Source organism: Sturnira hondurensis, unplaced genomic scaffold, assembly GCF_014824575.4.
Source record: "Sturnira hondurensis isolate 20B ecotype Veracruz unplaced genomic scaffold, ASM1482457v3 Scaffold0002640, whole genome shotgun sequence".
Classification (NCBI taxonomy): domain Eukaryota; kingdom Metazoa; phylum Chordata; class Mammalia; order Chiroptera; family Phyllostomidae; genus Sturnira; species Sturnira hondurensis.
Window position 1 is genome coordinate 2,566,890 of NW_028075271.1, and position 19,171 is coordinate 2,586,060.

Sequence of the window (19,171 nt, forward strand, 5' to 3'; positions counted from 1 at the left end):
GAACCGGCCCCTGCCCCCGGGCGACGCGGGAGGATGAAAGTCATCACGTGCGAGATCGCCTGGCACAACAAGGAGCCGGTGTATAGCCTGGACCTGCAGCCTGGCGCGGCGGGGCGGACCCACCGGCTGGCGTCCGCGGGCGTCGACACGGCCGTGCGGGTAAAGCGGGCACGGGGCGCAGGCGGAGGGGCGCGGGCAGGCACCCGGAGCAGCCAGCCTCCTCCAGTCTTTGATTTACAGCTACCGTATTGTGCCGGGTACCATGAGCTGGTGTGTATAATGCGCCCTTGTGGTTTGCGCCCAAACTTTCTGGAAAAAAGTCTTTCGTTTTAATTTTTTAATTCGGTTTTTTATTTATTCATATTTAGAAACAAAGCCGATGATGTTATTTGAGTGTATTTATTTGCATACGGATATTGTTACTGCTTTCTAGAGTTACACTTTTAACGCATAAGCATAAAGAAAAGAATTAAGAACATTAATATTGGTACAGAATTAGTACCACCCGTGTATAATGCATATCCTTATTTTTCCCTCAAAAATGTGGGCAAAAAAGGTGTGTGTTGTGCACAGCAAAATAGGACAACGCCCGCCAATTCAAGCTACTTCCTCGTCTAGACCAGAGGGATGAGTCTCAGGGCCTCCTGGGAGCCAGGCAACAAAAGAAAGCAGCTTCCTTTCTTTGGTCCTGTTCCCTAGACTGAGGGACCTGGGGTGCCCATGGTTTTAGGGCCCTGAGCCGGGTTCCTGCTGGGGAGCAATCTGCACCAGAAGGAGGTAGGAGGGAGGACAGCAGGCAGGGGACTGTGGCTTGTGTTTCAGATAGAGGTACCTTTGTTTTCTGTTTCAGAAGACAAACTACATTTCCTTCCTGGAAATAAGCATAGATTATGTCAGTGGGAATTTCAGTGGGTGTTGGGTCTGTGTGCGCAGTATGGTAGGTGCCCACTCTCTGTTTCTCTGGGTGACCGTTTTGGTATCAACAGATCTGGAAGGTGGAGAAAGGACCAGACGGAAAGGCCATTGTGGAATTTTTGTCCAGTCTTGCTCGCCATACCAAAGCCGTCAACGTCGTGCGTTTTTCTCCAAATGGGGAAATGTTAGCCTCCGGGGGCGATGGTGAGTATTGTACTTCAAAATCCCTTAGAAACTACATACCCGTGTGTCTGTGGTAAATCCCAGGATTTTTTATTTTACAGGTCACAGGCTTTTTTATTTTAGAGGTCGCTTGACCTTGACAGTCTATCACATGGATAGCTTAGTAAAATAAAAATAATGTTCTGGGGAGTGTGAGCAGATGGAAGACAGCAAACCTAGAAGACCCACGTGAAGGTGGCTCCCCCACCCCAAGGGGCCCCCACTGGGCGGGTTTGGAGACCGGGTGGGGGCGGCGGTGTTCATCGATCTGCCGGAGTCTGGGCCCTGTTCTGGCCTTGCCGGATTGTTGGTTTAGAATTCATAAGTGATCGCAGTCTGTTTCATGTTTCTGTATAATTAGTTAACTAATTAGCCCTCTAAAGTATGTTTGTTTGGTGGAAGTAGATTGATTTATACATTCTGCTTGTGCTTAAGTGGCATAAAACTTGTCCAGCGAACTCAGGAAGAGTCTGGAGGCTTTGGCGGGGAGGAAGTAATAGTGATTTAGTCAAGGGTCTTAGAGTTTACACCCTGGGAGCACAGGTGGGCTCCAAAGGGAAAGAAAAGTGAAGACTTCTCAGAGTTGAAAGTGTGTTCTTGAGAATTGTCAATGCTGCGTTCCTAGCCCTAGGGTTGGTCCAGGACAGTTACCAGCAGGAGTCGGGCAGTGAGGATGATGGTGCCAGGTGGTCTGGGGTGGGCACACGGCCTTGGTCACGCCCAGTGGTCTAGGTCAGGGCTGTCAGGTGGCCTGGGTCCTGGGCGATCAGAGGGTTTGTTCCCTGAAGGCCTGGTGTGTGTCCAGATGCACATCTAGGCGTTGACGCAGGACCGGGGGGTTCACAGAGTTTGAGGCCCCAGGTCAGTTAGAACAAGGACAGTGACTTTTCTCCCGCCTCAACCTTCCTAATGTGAATAATTTTAGCAGCTCCACTTTATATGTCCTCTATCTCTACTCCTCCAACTGTACAGAAAAAGCCATGCTTTAACACCAGAACAGGGTAGAAGTCAGTACAAAATAAGACAGAAATCTCAGACTTGGTTTGCAGGAGGAAAAGACCGTGCCTGCGGGCCTGAGCAGGTGCGTAGAGAGAAAGGCGGGGAGTGGGGACATGCCCTGGTGGGCCAGGCTGGCTGTCTCTGGTGAGGTTGCCCAGGGCAGTGAAGTCCTTCGGCCTTGGAGGCCCAGAGAGCTGCACGTGGGAGGAAGTGTCTGCCTGGCAGGGCCCATCTCCGCTCGGCTGGGCTGCCAGGGTTCCAGTCCCAGAATGCGAACGTGTGTGTATTCCGTCGCCTCCTTCACTGCCCTCCTGCAGGCAGTCCTCAGAGGGAAGCCGAGTCAGGGTGGAAGGGCGAGTGGTGAGCGTGGAATCAGCGTGGGGAGGGGGACCCAGACAGTTGATAACGTCCTGCTGACCTACCGTCGCGTCCGTGATGTTAACAGCTGGCACCCCGATGGGTCACCGTGTGCCAGGCTTTGTGTCGTAGGTGCTCTGCGGGTGAACTTGTTGACTCCTGAGGCAGGTGTTCTGTTGCCCTCCCTGTTTTACAGGTGAGGACTCGGAGGCCTCAAGGGACTTGCTGGAGGTCACACAGCTAGGGGCGATCGGCCAGGCCTGGCATGTGTCTGTGGCTCTTTGTGGCTGCTTTTTTCTTACTCAGTCATACCTGGGATATGCCTGTAGGTTTGTTAAGGTCATCAGTTGCTTTGCGGGGTGTTTGGCTGGCTTGGGGACCCTTCTGTTTAAGGCGGCTGTGTATAGCATTGGTCTGGATGAATCTGATTTTGGAGGTTCCATTCAGGAGGCAAACCTGTTTTTCTCGTTAGAATTCTTAGAGGTCAGCTGTTAGGGCCGACAACAAATATATTGTTTAATCGCCCAGAAATCCGGACAGGGCGCTGCTCGAGCCATCCTTAACCGACTCCCTTCACAGATGCGGTCATTCTGTTGTGGAAGGTAAACGACAACAAGGAGCCAGAACAGATCGTTTTTCAGGATGAGGATGAGGCTGAGCTGAATAAGGAGAACTGGACCGTCGTAAAAACCCTCAGGTAGCATGGGGAGGGGCGCGGAGTGATTCATCTTTACCTTCCAAGCACATTAACCTAATGGGCATTTTGGCTTTTTTACCTGACTTGAAACTCTTACTTAGGCAAGGCAGAAATAAGAGAATAGTTTTAAAACATAAAAGCAGGCTTCAGATGGGTTTTCTTAGTTTCTGCTATAAAGTGTTCTTAGTAGAATCGAATCCATTTTAAAGACACAAATACCCTTGACTGCAGTAGGTCACAGCTACAGCTAACCTAGTTCCAGCGGCAGTTTCTAAAATCCCGTGCTAATGCGTGGTCCCTGAGCTGGCCTTTACGTGTTCGGTCACTTCTCTCTTCTCTCCCTTCCTCTCCCTCTCCGGTTCTAGGGGCCACTTGGAAGACGTGTATGACATTTGCTGGGCCACGGATGGGAATCTGATGGCTTCCGCCTCAGTGGACAACACAGCCATCGTGTGGGACGTCAGCAAAGGTGGCTGAAGGGCGTTGTTACCGTCAGAGGAGCAGTAGTCTAGGGGTCTAGGGGCCGGCCTGCTCTCTTTAAGGCGTCAGAGGACTTTCTGTAGTGAGCAGACATTGGGAGGCTGCAGAGCAGGGTGGGAATTAGCCTTGTGCTGGGGGCCCAGCTCAGCTTTAGGGTCCCGGTCAGAAGGCAGGAGCCTTGCTGTGGCGTCATGAGTCCTGCTTGCGTGGGGTGCAGCCACGAAGGGGACAGGCTGGTCCCTGCTGCTGCAGAGGTTGGGTTGGAGGAGGGTCGGTAAGTCTTCGTTGATGGGCACGGACTGCGCCAGGTTGGGGCAGGTGGAGTTGGGCTTTCATTTTGGGAGACTGGGGGTTGGGGGGTCACTGAGCTGCCTGCGAAGAGCGTGTTCCCTATCGGGGAGACGGTAGCCCAGGAGTAGTCACAGCTGTGCCAAGAGCAGTAGGGTGCCCGAGCCTGCGGGCCTTCACTCAGGCTTGGCGTTTTCTCCCAAGCTGCCTCCTCCGCTTTCCTGTGCTGTGCTGGCTGCTGGCTCTCCCAGCCCCCGCGGACCAGATTTCATCCCCACCTTCACAGTCTGTCCTTCTGGTCCCGGGCTGCCAGCTGCACCGTCCTCTAGCTTGCCTCCCTCTGTCGTACTCTGTCTCCGTCACACTCATTCTGATGGAGTGCGGCTGCCCCTTGTTCTCATCCTCAAATCTGGCCTTTGTCCTAGACAGTCCCCTCACTGCCCCTGTGAGGCCAGCTTTTTGACCTTGAACATTGTCGACACTCAGGGCACTGCGGCAAGTGCTGGAACAGCTTATGAATAAGGTGGCTAAGGTGGCAGGGTGTCAGGTGGTGGAGGTGCTGCGAAGCGGCCAGTCGGAGAGCATAGGCCACCTGGGAAGGCTCTCTGAGCACGAGGTCTGGACAGACTTGAATGGAGGTGGGGAGCAGGCCATGTGCGTTGTTTTGGGAACAGCATCCAGCGAGTGCACAGGCTGTGTGTGCGTGTGTGGGAAATGGAGAGCCTACCAGAGGTGGGGTGGGGGACTGAGGGGTGGGGCCAGGCCCCAGGAGGCTGTACGTTGTACCCCAAGTGTGACCCAAGCTGCTGAGGGTTTTGAGCAGGAGAATGATGGGATTTTATTTACATTTTAAAAAGATGTCTCTGGGTGGCACGTGGCAGATTGGTCCTAGGAGAACACAGGTGATAGCAGGGGAAGCAGTTAGTGGCAGAGGAGTAATTCAGGGGAGGTGACAGTGGCCTGGGCTGATGGAAAGGGAGGGAAAGGGTTGGGCTGGGACATGGTTTGTAGGGAGAGTTGACAGGATCTGACACGTCCACTGTGACTCTGAGCTCTTAGCCAGCCAGGTGCATGTCAGTGCTGTTTCCTGTGCTGGGACGCTGCGGGGAGTGTGGAAATCAGGGCCCCACCCCAGACCACTGTCTTTTTTGTAAAGGTTGTGTGTGTGTAGCATAGGTACAGTTCTTTCAAGTTGGTCCATTNTCTGCCCCTGTGAGGCCAGCTGTTTGACCTTGAACTTTGCCGACACTCAGGGCACTGCGGCAAGTGCTGGAACAGCTTATGAATAAGGTGGCTAAGGCGGCAGGGTGGCAGGTGGTGGAGGTGCTGCGAAGCGGCCAGTCGGAGAACATAGGCCACCTGGGAAGGCTCTCTGAGCACGAGGTCTGGACAGACTTGAATGGAGGTGGGGAGCAGGCCATGTGCGTTGTTTTGGGAACAGCATCCAGCAAGTGCACAGGCTGTGTGTGCGTGTGTGGGAAATGGAGAGCCTACCAGAGGTGGGGTGGGGGACTGAGGGGTGGGGCCAGGCCCCAGGAGGCTGTACGTTGTATCCCAAGTGTGACCCAAGCTGCTGAGGGTTTTGAGCAGGAGAATGATGGGATTTTATTTACATTTAAAAAAGATGTCTCTGGGTGGCACGTGGCAGATTGGTCCTAGGAGAACACAGGTGATAGATAGCAGGGGAAGCAGTTAGTGGCAGAGGAGTAATTCAGGGGAGGTGACAGTGGCCTGGGCTGATGGAAAGGGAGGGAAAGGGTTGGGCTGGGACATGGTTTGTAGGGAGAGTTGACAGGATCTGACGCGTCCACTGTGACTCAGCTCTTAGCGAGCCAGGTGCATGTCAGTGCTATTTCCTGCGCTGGGACGCTGCGGGGAGTGTGGAAATCAGGGCCCCACCCCAGACCACTGTCTTTTTTGTAAAGGTTGTGCGTGTGTAGCATAGGTACAGTTCTTTCAAGTTGGTCCATTTTTATTGAAGGAATTCCGTGTGGTGTGATTTCTTCTACTTTCCATCCCCCTTAGCTCCTCACAGTTTGTCGCAGTCTTTAGGACAGCACTTGTAAAAGGACGTTGGCTTAACCCCGTTCTCACGTTGTACCAGTCCGCGGGTCTCTATCTGACCTCTGAAGCCAGGGGCCCCTCTCCCATCAAACTGCCTCCTTCGGTTCTCTCAGCACCTCATGTGCTTCCTCCTCGAGCCCTCAGCCCCCAGCCTGTTCCCAGTCTGTTAGCGCCTCTGGCCTCGGCTGTTCCCTCCAGCCAGCCTGCTGCCCCAGGTCGTCCATTATCAACAGTCTGTTCCCTCAGACCCTTTCCTTCCATCCTTCCCAAGACAAACCCCAACCCAGGATTGGGATCGGGGTGACAGTCTCCTGCTAGTTCCCAGTCCCAGGCTGAACACAGCTGGACGAAGACCTTCCACCCTGCAGATTTGGGTGACTCACCAGCCTCACTAGTGTCCCCTACCTGGGGCTTAGATCCCCCTCCTGTTCTCCCCAGTAGCTCCCCCCAATCCTTTATAGGTCTCTGTATGCCCTCTTCCACACCCCAGCCCTCTTAACCTCAGCAGACACCCTGAAAAGAGGCTGAGGAAGGAGAAAGGCAGGAAAGTAGGCCACTGGCAGCTAGAGGGCCCAGGTCTGCAGGCAGATGGCAGAGAATGGTGGGGAGCAGCAGCCGAGGCTCAGGGCCTGGGTGACTGGAGGAGGAGCACGGTGCAGAGTGAGTGAGCCAGGGGCAGGCTGCTGCAGGGAAAAGGGCTTTGTTTTGTTCTTTCAAGTGTGGCCGAGGCTTCCTGAACCCCATTCAGGTCATCTTTGTGTGTTCCTGGTTTTCCTTCTAAATATGTCCCCGCAGGCCGGTCCCTGGTAGCACAGCTCTGGTTCAGGCTCTTGTCTTGCCCTGGTCTGCTCCCACCTGCTCACTAGTGACACTTCCTCTGCTCTCTCTAAAACCTCAGTTTCGGCCCTGGCTGGTGTAGCTCAGTGGATTGAGCGCAGGCCTGCGAACCAGACGATCGCGGTTCGATTCCCAGTCAGGGCACATGCCTGGGTTGCAGGCCAGTTCCCAGCAGGGGACTCACGAGAAGCAACCATACATTGATGTTTCTTTCCTCTCTCCTTCCCTTCCCCTCTAAAAAGATAAATAAATAAAATATTTTTAATAAATAAATAAATAAAACCTCAGTTTCGCCTTTGTAATCAGGTCCCTTCCTCTTAGTGTTCCTCTTGGCCACTCTGAATACCTGGAGCCTTTTCCTAGGACCCAGGAATTCTGTTACTTACTGCCTCTCCTCCTTGTCTTGTTGTTTTGGCCGTGGCCCTCACCCACCCACTGTTGTGTTACTGTCATCGCTCCATTTCCATGGCCCTCAGCCCTGTGCTTTGCCTACAGTACCTCCTTTCCCCTCGCTGACCCCTTCATCCTGCCTGACCTGAGAACTGGGCTCAGCTCATCCCCTTGACCCTCACCTGCTGCTTGTTAGCCACCCTTCTCCCCTGGACCGTAAGCACACCCTCTGTCAAGCTGCAGCGTGCTTTCCCGTCAGTGGCTGTCTCTGCCGCTGAGCTCCAAGTGCCTTGGGAGTGGGGGCTGTGTGAAGTCGTCTTTGTGTCCGACACAGTTTGCTGCAGTCTCACTGCCTACTGCATGCAGAGTAGTATTGTACAAAGACAACAACGTTTAATGGTAGTGTACGCCGATTGTGCTTGAGCAGGTTTTGTAATGCTGTTGTGTGCTTTTTTCATAGGACAAAAGATCTCCATCTTTAATGAACATAAAAGTTATGTACAAGGAATAACCTGGGATCCTTTGGGACAGTATATTGCTACCCTGAGCTGTGACAGGTACCTTAGGATAAGACAAATTATCTTTATTTACTTGAAAATTTCTGCAGAAGTGTTTTATTACAACTTAACTGATATAAACCGTGGCCTAGCTTTGATTCTTTTGTTCTCAGTTTCACATAAAGGACTTTGTCTTCTGCTATTTTGCCAGTATAAGAAACATTGGAAACCGATCAGGGCAAGTGACTGACCTGAAGTTAGTGCTTAGAAAATCTTCATTGAGTGAGTGAGTGAATGCAGAAAGAGGTCTGAGTTAAATTTGAATTTCACAGGCAACTTTTGAAGAAAAAGTCTTTTATAAATATGACCTAGGAAGATGTACCCAGTGGTAGGGCTAGATATTTTACCTTATTTTTTATTATATTTACTATGGCAGTGATTTTAATGAGACTGTTTAACTTGACATAAACATAAAACCTTTTGTCCTTTTTGAAAGGAGGGCTTCCTGCTGTGTTTGCTGGGACGATTGCTCTGAATTGTGTTTTTGGAACAAAGACTTTCAAAAATCAGAGTGTCAAGCCCGTTACTCATCAGTCAGAATGGCCCCACTGAATATTTATCGACCACTTCTAATTACAGAACATATAAGTTCAGGGGGCACTGGCATGAAAGTGACATGGAAAAGTCAGGGTGTATTTTTCGTAGTCTTCTGCTATATTCCCAGTGTTGTTTATTTTCTGATGATGTTTTTACTCAGGCAACCGGTTAGGAGGGAAGCACATTTTATTCCAGATGTGGGAACAAAATTCATTACCAGCCATCAAATTTTGCTGCTGGTGGTCCCCTTACCCCTGCGAGTCCCCAAGGGCGACACTGTTCAACACACAGTAAATTCCACCACAGTCACACAGGCTGCCCTGGCCCCAGGTCCAGGCCCTGGAAAACCAGGCCAGGCCTGTTGCTCACCTTATTTAGAGGCTGAGACGTTCAGTACGAAATGAAAGGGTGACGTCTTTCTCCACGTCGTTAGTGACAGCCTTTTGGTGGCTCATGCCGAAAGCAAGCTTTGTCATTACTCAGTTGCGTGGGAAAGTCATTGGTAAATGGTTTTGCAGGCCGAAAATCATTGCAGTGACCTTCGATTTGGGTAACGGATTGTTCCTGTGTGAAACACAACCCCTCTGCTGGAAAAAGTCAATCAGACTCTGTTTTGTTCAGGACCCTGAGGGTGTACAGCACACAGAAGAAGCGTGTGGCTTTCAATGTTTCAAAGATGCTGTCGGGCACGGGCGCTGAAGGGGAGGTAGGAGCGGCTTTGCCTTCCTCGCAGCAGACATTAGCCGGGATGTAGGAGGTCTGAGCTCCCCCGTATCTCGCGGGCAAATCACTTTCTCAGCGACACCTGGACCCCAGTAAGGTTTCTTCTCGGACAGTCCAGGCTCAGTTCTTGGGGGGGCCTGGCCAGTCTGGAAATGGGGACATCTGGGCGCTGGAGCAGAGCTGATGGTGGAGGACAGTGTTTCCAGCTCTGGCTGCCCTGCACAGTCACCTGGGAAGCATTAAAAAATACGAATGCCTGGTCTCTACCCGCAGAGGCGTGCCTCACTTGGCTTGAGGCAGGCAGGGTGTCCTACGGGATTCCGAGGTGTAGCGGGGGTCAGGACCACTGACCTGGGAGGACCCCGGCATTAGGTGTGGGAAGGCAGGTGGGTCTTGTGGCGGATTGTCAGCAGCAGGCAGTGCAGCGTCTTGGCAGGCAGAGGCAGGGAGAGCACTCAGGTAGCCGCGACGGCGGGACCCAGCGTTGGGCTGGCATTCGGGAGCAGGGGATTTTGCCCTTAGAAAGAACTGGCGAGTGAAAGAAGGACCCTAGTCCTGGAGGAATCAAGACTATGGGGCAGGTGCTCGGCCTGAAGGGAGCCAGCTGCTTACTGGCAAAAGAAAGGGACGAGTGCCCGTCCAGCCCCAGGGTGGCGGGTTGAGACTGCACGGGCCTCGGGCTGGCTGGTGCTGGCAGGGGCCCACTTTGTAAAGTGGGAGGTAATGCGCCCTTGGGTTCTTGGGGACTAAAGTCTTGAAGTTCACGAAGTGCTGGTGAAGGCAGCACCGACGTTCACATGGCGTTCAAGAAATGTTTGGGAAGATGTGGTCACCAGTTCAGTAGTCAACTGTATTCTTTTAAAAAAGCTTTCATTGGGTTGGAAGCCCTACATCATACACACAGACAACGAGTGAAGGACTCCCGGCCGTCTTCCTGCTATCTTCCAGGCTTACCCCACACAGACCACTGGTGCCTGAGGGCGTAAGCTCACTGTCGAACCATGCGCCCACACACACACGGACATGTACACAGCTGTACACGTGTACATACACATGCATGTACACGTGTACACAGCTGTGAACAAAAAGGATCAGTTCATGATTAGTTATCAAGAGTGTTTGATGTATAATACATTATTGTAGGTTTGTTTACTATGGTCAGTAATGAATGATAATACAAAACTTAGAAATCAGTAAGCCTTTCTTATGAACGTAAGGGTTTGGAATAATGTTTAAACTTCGGGCCACAGGCAAGAAGTTACCGAATGTTTCACGACGACAGCATGAAGTCCTTCTTTCGTCGCCTTAGCTTCACCCCTGATGGGTCTCTGCTCCTGACGCCAGGTGCGTAGGACAACACAGGGCCTCGCCAGGACAGGTCTGAGGGCTCAAACCTCTAGTTACCTCCAGGTGTCTAACAGCAAGTGCGGTATCAGATGGTGTGTGGATATCGGGGAAAGGCCAAAATAGGAATAAAATGTCCGAGGAGGGAAACCAAGGAGGGTGGGTAAAGGGGGGAGGAGAACGCATCAGTGCTGCGTAAGTTAACTTTCATGAGTAGTTGACTCAGAAAAGCAAAATGAGGAAGAGTCTAGATAATACTCCACTTTGTAAAGAAACTAAAAAACCCACCGTGTGCGCGTACATGTGGGTCAGGTAGGCGGTTTGTCATGTAAGCCTGGAGGAAACGCAGAGGTGACAGTCGTGTGTCAGTGGACGCGTGGGGAGGGAAGGATGGGGCGGGGCGGCTCCTGCCCTCCCTGGTGGGCGCAGGCCGACCTGTGTGAGGCCGTGTGTGGCGCTGCATCGGGAAAGAGCGGCGCCAGATGGGGGTGTTCCCGGGCAGCTGTGTGTGACGGTCGTGCTCTGCCAGGCTCTGACCTGGCTCTGAGGGCATCCTGGGGTGAGTGCGGAAGAAATCTCGGGTACGGGCTGCCCCCAGCGCCCACTCAGTGTCTATAGGAGCTGGAGGTTTCAGCAGAGGGCCAGGCCTCCTGGTCCGTCGCAGGTGGGAGAAGGCCTGGTCTCAGCCTTGGATGGCAGCGGAGGTCGGATCTGGGCACACAGCTGGGGGTGTCGGCGCAGCCCTGCAACAGGGACTGGCCAGGTTCTCGGGCAGAGGTCTTTCCGAAGAGGGTTCCTGCTTTCCCTTCTTCCTGCCCGGGGCCTGGAGGCGGCTCCAGGGCAGCCCAGCCCCTCAGGGGAGGTGACACTCAGGTGAGAGGACAGGCAGGCAGAACCAGAGGAAGGGCTGAGCCCAGACTGTGACAAGGTTTGTGTTCATCCCCAGTCACAGAAACAGTGTCCAGGGAATACCCTGCTGGGAAAATTATTTTACACACCAGAAGCCCACTCCTGGGCTTGTGCTGGTGAACAGCTTAATGACTCTGCCTTTTCCCACCTCCCCAGCCGGGTGTGTGGAGTCGGGCGAGAATGTGACCAACACAACCTACGTTTTCTCCAGGAAGAATCTGAAGAGGTATGCCACTGAGGAACCCTTTGAAACGGCCCCTTCTCGCTGCCCTTGGGCAGCTGCGCCTTTCTCTGAAACCTTCTTCAATCTGTAGGCCTATCGCTCATCTTCCGTGTCCCGGGAAAGCGACGCTTGCTGTCCGCTGCTGTCCCGTCTACTTCGAGTTGAGGCCAGCGGTGGAGACAGGCACGTGAGCACCCAGAACTTGTGTGGGGTTTTCTGCCAGGGACGTCACCGGAGGGGGGCTGTGATTTGGAGTTTGTCTCCTGGGGAAAGGGGAGCCCGCGAGGTTGGCTCGGTTGTGTTACTCACAGGGGTTTGCACTGTTGGGAGCACGCTTTCTTTGCTGGTAGCAACTTTAAGGAATATCTGCCCGTTCTTTTTTTCCACTGAAGCTGGTTAAAAGGCTCATTATCAATTTATTTAATACTTTTTTTAGATTTTATTTATTTATTTTTACAGGGTGAGGGAAGGAGAGAGGGAGAGAAACAACAATGTGTGGTTGCCTCTCATGCGTCCCCTGCTGGGAACTGGCCTGCAACCCAGGCATGTGCCCTGACTGGGAATCGAACTGTGATCCTTTGGTTCGCAGGCCTGCCTGCGCTCAATCCACTGAGCTATGCCAACCAGGGCTCCTTATTAATTTTTTATGCAGCATAATTTTGTTTCAATTGGATTTTTCTTTGTATTTTAACTGTTTTCTCCCAGTTTGGGGGTTTCGGTTACTACTTCAAATATTTTTGTCATCCTCTATGTGCACTGCTTCAGTGGCCCTGCCTGCACACGTGGTCGTGCGAAGTCGCCCTGCGGCTCACCAACGCTCGGCCCTGCTCCTTCTCACTGTGTTGGATTGCAGAGGTCACCAGTCCCACGGCAGCCTGGTGACCTCTCCCCCATGTGATCTGCCCGTGGTGCCGTCCAGCATGTCCTCCATCCGTCTGGGACCTGTTGCTTCTCCCCCTGAACTTCTGTGTGGGTCTTGCCTCTCAGCTTGCTCCCAGACCACAGGGGGCAGTCTTTGTGACTGGTCACATCGTTGTGCACACAGCCTTGGTGTGGATTGTTTTCTTTTCCTCCTCTGTGGTCATGTCTTCCTGCTCCTCTGTGTGCCCTGAAATTTCTTTACTGTATGTCAGACATGAATTTTACCTTAATGGATGTTGAGTATGTTTTTATTCTTACAAATATTCTTGAACTTTATTTTTGGATGTGGTGAGGTTGATTGGAAACGTTTCACTTCCTACGGGTCCTGCTGTTAAGCTGTGCTAGGGGCGTCACAGCCGCACTGAGTTGAGTCCAGGGTGGGTTTCCCCAGGGGGAGACGGAGCCCCCTGAGCGCTCTCGTCGCCGCCCTGCTGGAAACAGGAGCTCGTCCTGTGGCCGGTGGGAGTGCGCTGTTTCTGGCCCGTGTGCGCTTTGGGGGTGACCTTTCTCTCCTGTCTCCTCACCCACCTGACCTGGCCAGTGCTCAGCCACAGACGGACACAGCTCTCCGGTCTGTGCGCAGCCTGGACCCAGCTCCATCTCCTCGGCTGGGCCTGGAAACTCCAGGCAGGGAGTGCGGCCCCGCAGCCCTTCGCGCATTTGCCTGCCTTCTCTCGGGGCATCGGCCTTCGTGGCCAGCGGCCAGCGGCCAGCGCCCTGAAGAATTGCAGGGCAAATCGGGTCCCTGCTGCTCCAAGGCTGGAAGCGGAAGGTGTTTCTAACTCTGATTTTTTGTGTGAATGAATATAATTAATTGGAAAGAACATTCAAATGTCCCTTGGCACAGTGTTTCCAGGGGACCCCACTTTTCCTTATCAGAAAGGACCCGTCAGATTGCCCTGCCCCATTCGCACACCCCCTTCTCTTTTCCTTTTGGACCTCGGGTGCCCTTGGTTCATGCGTGGTTCCCTTTTATTCCTACTTTCAAACATAAAATAATAGATGGGAATTCTTTTGTAAAGCGCTAGTAAAATTACATCACGTATGTCCCCTGAGAGAGGGCTTTTGGAGGAGAAGTTGTTCTTTGTGTCCTGTGGAATTTGTCCATTGCTTGTGTAACTGTCCTTCCTTTGTCACCCTCTGTCCCCCCGCAGACGGGCCATCCCAGGGGCCGCTGGTGGCCCTGCCCTACCGCCTGGTGTTTGCTGTGGCTTCCGAAGACTCTGTGCTCTTCTACGACACGCAGCAGCTCTTCCCTTTCGGTTACGTGTCGAACATCCATTACCACACCCTGAGCGACATTTCCTGGTGAGTGGCTCGGCCGAGGGAAGGCAGGTGGCGGAAGGAGAATGTCCCGTCCCCTTGGGCCTGGGAGCATTTCGGTACAGCAGAGGACCTCTGACCCTTATTTACCAGTTTCTGAAAAAGGAAGGAACATCAAAAGGAAAGCCATTTCTGATTTGTAGTACACTTCCTATGGTCACCGGGCGACGGTGCCCCTCAGACTGCCCTGCAGGGCTGATCGATGCTTATGATCCAGGGTGGCCCTGGGGCCTGTGGTCTGGGGACTCGCCAGGCCATGGTTGGCTGGGAGCTGGCGCCCACGAGCTGTCCAAGGAATCACCGTGCACTCTGATTTCCGCCAAGGCCTCAGCCCCTCAGCTCTCTACTCCTGCCCCACCCTACACCCCCACCCCCTCCTCAGGCCTACCCACCCGCTTTCTGAGTCGTGTTTTTTCCCTTCAAATGAAGCTTGTGACTTTGCTCGACCTTCCTGTTTTTAACTGGTAACAAGAGGGTGAGGAGTGGCTGGTAGACTTGGGTAAAGTTTCTGACTTTTCCTCCTATTTTGGGCACGAAGGTCCAGCGATGGGGCCTTCCTGGCCATTTCTTCCACTGATGGTTACTGTTCATTCGTGACATTTGAGAAGGATGAACTTGGAATACCTTTCAAAGAGAAGCCAGATTTGAGCACGGGAACCCCTGATACAGCAAAGAAAACCAAGAGTCAGACGCAACAAGGGTCTCCACCAGGACCCAGACAGGTAGAGGGGACCCCTGCCAGCAGAATCCAGGACCCCAGCAGTCCCTGCACAGCGCCCACTCAGGTGAAGCCAGCCCCGGCCCCAGCGGCAGCCAAGGACACGTCTGTGCCTTTGGAGGAGAGGAAGACCCTGCAGCCCAGCAGTCAGAATGCGAAAGGGCCGCCACCCCGCAAGGTCGCTCTGAACACGTTGCAGGCCTGGAGCAAGACGCCCCGGTAAGGACTTCTGATGGGAAAAGACCCACAGAGAGGCCCCCACTTTAGCAGGTGAACTTCCACCCAGTAGGGCCTTCGTGCTGCCGCCAGAGAGACGGTCCATTTAACTTCAGCCCGGAGAGGGCCACTTCTGTGCTCACAGGCCTCCACGGGCCCCGCTTCCTGCCTGTTGAGAGCCGCTGTGGCTCCGCACTCCAGCCAGGACTGTCAGCTGTCCCTCCCCTTCGCCCATGTGTCCTCCTCTCCAGCCAGACCCTGAAAACTGGATCCCCAGAGTCCTGGCTCCTGGAGGTGGCCTCTGCCTTTACTGTCCTGTTCAGGCCCTGGACCTGTGCTCCCCTGCCTGGGTCACACTAGGTTCCCCCTCAGCCCTCTGCTCTGTCACACACTGTGGCCAGGTTTTGTTTTTGCTTGTTTCCCTGTTAGGTGACAAGGCCCGAGGGCAGGAAGTGTGCCCCCTGCTGTGCCCTGTCTTGTCCACAGCTGTAACAGGCACTTCACAGTGGGCAGGGGCTCAAAGGGATGTTGCCAGGCGGTGTCTGCTGTCCAGCAGACGGGCTCCTGGTGAATGGGGCGTCCAGTCAGATGAGCCATCGTCTCTGGTGACGATGCGGCTGTGTTTGTTGGCCCCTGTTCTTGTTGGGCAGCTGGTGAACTGCCGGAGTTCCCTGCCCCTGCCACACAGGTGCAGACTCGGCCCTCTGAGTCTCTGTCCCCCAGCCCTGCTGCTGCCAGGCGTTGTCCCCTCTGTCTGCTGCCTTCCCCGCCAGTCCCCCAGCCTCCACCTTCTAGAGAGCGCACAGGGAGGCGGCTGGGCGGAGGGGGTGGGTGATAGAAGGCACTGTGAGCACCAGGTCGCCCTATCTGCTGCACTCTTGCAATTGCACCAGCAGAGCCAGTGTGGGTTGGGGGAGGGTTCGCTGCTGTGTGACTCGGACTTCTTTCTGCCAACCAGCACTGTTCTGTTTTTTCTTTTTCAGGTGGGGGAGGGAGTGGGAAGGTGTTCCTTGAAATAGTTCTGCTATTGAAGTTTTCCCCTCTTAATATCTTGCAAGCTACTTGCAGCTGTAATTTTTTAAAAAATAACAGTTGTTCAAAATTAAGACTGTGGATTTTAAAAAGACCTACCTATGTTCTGGGGCTTTCTGTAGTAGAAAGCCTGTCTCACAGCAGGCTGTTGGGCACACCGCTGGCAATCAGCCACATGCAGCGTTGGCACCCGCAGACAGCTGGTGAAGGTTGAGTTCACTATTACAACTGTGGTGGTTTAACCTCGTGCACGAGCAACTCAGTGACCAAACAAGTGGGTGCATCAGCCTTGCGTCTGATGTCCCGCGTGAGAGGATCAGCTGCAAACGCCCAACGTTTCCTGTGGGTGGCTTTGAGGGGTGGTGCACACAGTTCCCACGACACTGAGCACCACGCACCCCCTTCCTCCTCTTAACCAAGGAGAGTGAACTTGCTGCCCTTGAAGCCAGATACTCCGCATTCGGAACTGAGCAGTGTGGCGTCCACCCCTCCCTCCGAGGACATGCAGACAGGTAAGTGACGGCGGTTCTGGTGTCGTGTCCTTAAAGGTGGAGTGCCTGCTCTTCCGTCCTTCTGGAGATGGACATCCATTCGTTCCGAGTCAGCACGGAGGCAGCAAGGATGCATCTTACCAGACGCACCGCCAGGCCCACTGCTGCCCGTGTCTTCCCGGCGGGGAGACGCCCTCCCTGAAAGCGCCAGGAGAGCTGGGTGGCGTGTCGGGGCGTGGTGTGGGCCAGGCTGCTCGGCCTGGGCGCTGCTCACGCTCTGTCGCGGGTGTTGTCCTGTGACTATAGGGTAGTTGTTAGCGCCCCTGGGTGGTGGTACCCCACTCCCCTGACTCACGACATGAAACGTCACCAGACATTGCCCACTGTCCCTCAGGAGGCCAGTGGCCCCTGTTTGAGCACTGCTGGCACAGACTCTTCCACCTCTCTGAACACGGGACCCTGGCAGGTGTTTTAATTCCGTGTCTGGGCTCAGAATTTATTTTCTGAACGTCAGCTCTTAACTTCAGGTAGTTTTCACTGACTTGCCCACCTTGCGTTTGTTAATGTTTCAGAGATGCCTGGAGACCCTCAGGGTAGTTCCCTGGAGCTGAAGCGGCCCCAAGTTGGGGGACACAACGGCAGTGCCCAAGGTTGGGACCTTTGAGGACACCTGACTCGTGCTGGAAGGCTGCCAAGTCTGAGGACTCTGTGTGCAGAGGGAAGGGAGCAGGGCTGAAGACCCCAGACCTGGCGTCAGAGGGGGCCTGGCCAACACTGCTAAACGGGCTTCTGTAATGAGACGCACAGGGACCGTTTTCCTCCCAAAATGTTTCTTCCCATGTCAGGTGCAGTTTACCTTGGACATGCGCATGTGCCGATAGGCCACGTCCTCTCGTGGATGTGTTTCGGACCGTGGACTAGCTCAGCGCTCCCTGCTGTGAGCAGCAGGTGCTGCTCCCCGAGCCGCTTCCGTGAAAGTGTGGCGCCACCGGCAGCCACTGCGCTCGCTGGAGCTGGGAAGGGATTTGTGCGGATTTGTTCTATAGAGTTCTGGAATGTTTCAATGGTTTTTAGATTTGGTTTCTAAATAGCTGACTAATTTCTGGAAGTTGTATTTGATTTTTGCTTTCCAGTTTTAAAGGTAATGTGTTCATTCTAAAAAGTTAATAAACTAGAGTGAAGTAGGAAAGAGCAGGTTGGGCCCTGGCCAGGTCGCTCAGTCAGTTACAGTGTTGTCCTGATACACCAAGGTTGCGGGTTCGATCCCCCCATCCGGGCACAAACAAGAAGCGATCAGTGAATGCATAGGTAAGTGGAACAATAGGTCAATGATTCTTTCTCTCTCTCTCAAATCATTTTTTAACAAAGAAATAAAATAAACAAAAAAATTAAAACAGGTTGGGAGTAGAGACCCCCATCATCTCACCCTGAAAGGGACCCTTGTTACTGTTTTGGTGTATTTCCTCCACCTTCTTATTTTGTTTTGTTTTTCTTTTTATGGGGAGAGTTGAGATTTTACTTTAGATGCCATTTGGTATCCAAATAGGTCGAGTTTTTAGATTGATTTCTCAAAGCAAGAAAACGTAACTTATAATTTATACCGGTGCCTCTGCTCTCTCCGGTCCTGGACGGCCACAAGGTCTCCCTTCCTGTTGGGAAGGTGGGGAAGTGGGGCCGTTGCTGCAGGAGGCACAGGGCGGGGCGACTGGGACACAGCCCGTGTGGCAGTTGGCGGAGCCCCAGTTTAGGAGCTGGCGCCGAGAAGAGGGGTCACAGCACAAGGTCAGTGCTGATGCTGTCACTCGGCACAGTGGACACGAGTCAGACAGGTGAGGGCGCTGCACCCAGGCCTTCCTGCCCCGCCTGACCGGTGTCCACAGGAGCCGGAGCCGGTGGTCGGGCTGCCCGCCACATCTCTGACGCGGAAGGGAGAAGACTGACCCAAGTCAGCAACAACGGGGGAGAGAAGTGGAGGAAAGCTTCCCTTGGCTGCTTACCCTGCGGCCTTAACTTAACAAAAAGAATTTGCCTTGCTTGTAGATGGGAAGGTGGCAAACTTGGGGCCGTGGACCATGCGGAGAACTGGAAGGTGGCTGGCTGCCTGCAGGGTTGTCACCACGCAGGGGTGGGCCACACAGCACGGAGACACTGTAAAGTGTCAGTGTCTGTTTTGACCAGAGGTCCCCCACTGTAGCTGCCCTTGAGGTCCCTTGAAGGGCTGACAAACACTGACAGCTGGGTCATCTCTGGAGAGTCTGGCCACAGTGGTCTGGGCTCAGCCTGAACCTCAGGCTCCTGTCAAGGTCCTCGGGGGATGGCGACGTGCGACCAAGGTTGGGGAATCGCGAGGGAAAGCTGTCCCGGACAGCCTCTCTCCTGGTGGGCGCTTTCCCCTGAGAGCGCATTGTTGCATCTCGTTCTTGCATCTCTGCGTCCTCGCCGACTGACCGGAAAGCTTCAGCAGGGCTCCACACTGGGGGACGCTGGGGCAGTGCTGCCGCTCTTCAGGGAGAAAGGCCATCTTCATCTTCCTGCTGCCGGGGTGACTGACTATGCTTGTAGTTCGTCTCTGTGCAGACGGGAGTGATGGGGGGGGTGTTCTCGGGGCCACCCCTCATGGAGGAGTGTGTTTGGTTCCACGCTAAGGTCTCTACAGCAGTAACCGGGGGAGTTGGCAGGGGCCCTCCAGTGTGTGTTTGCAGGCACGACTCATTGCTCTGCAGCCGCCACCTTGGATGTAAACGACAGTGTCTCAGAGTTGTAGCGGCATTAGCTTTGTGTCCTGAGCCACACGCTGGCCTGTACCAGGCCCTTCACGGGGGCCTCCAGCAGCAGGGGCCTGCCCGGCAGCTCCGGCAGCCTGAGCCCCATGGCGGCTGCTGGTAAGAACTCAGCACCTGAGTCGGTAGCTGCACAGGGTCCTGTTTG

At 53.9% G+C, this 19,171-nt stretch overlaps 1 protein-coding gene across 1 annotated transcript; it reads left to right on the top strand.

Moving 5' to 3' along the window:
* On the top strand, positions 1–17,351 carry CHAF1B (chromatin assembly factor 1 subunit B). Its single transcript, XM_037040617.1, has 13 exons — positions 1–159; positions 987–1,119; positions 3,073–3,190; positions 3,556–3,659; positions 7,710–7,806; positions 8,965–9,049; positions 10,317–10,410; positions 11,476–11,545; positions 11,634–11,725; positions 13,618–13,771; positions 14,325–14,723; positions 16,173–16,264; positions 16,816–17,351. Exons 1-13 carry the CDS (start codon positions 34–36, stop codon positions 16,905–16,907), a joined length of 1,656 nt encoding a protein of 551 aa, XP_036896512.1. The 5' UTR covers positions 1–33; the 3' UTR covers positions 16,908–17,351.
* Positions 17,352–19,171: the final 1,820 nt, after the last annotated feature.

Bases quoted from the DNA above. Each gene is read 5' to 3' on its own strand.
- CHAF1B (XM_037040617.1), top strand. From the start codon at position 34: ATGAAAGTCATCACGTGCGAGATCGCCTGGCACAACAAGGAGCCGGTG. The intron at 11,546-11,633 runs GTATGCCACTGA...TTCAATCTGTAG, and splicing joins TCCAGGAAGAATCTGAAGAG to GCCTATCGCTCATCTTCCGT. The intron at 16,265-16,815 runs GTAAGTGACGGC...TTAATGTTTCAG, and splicing joins CTCCGAGGACATGCAGACAG to AGATGCCTGGAGACCCTCAG.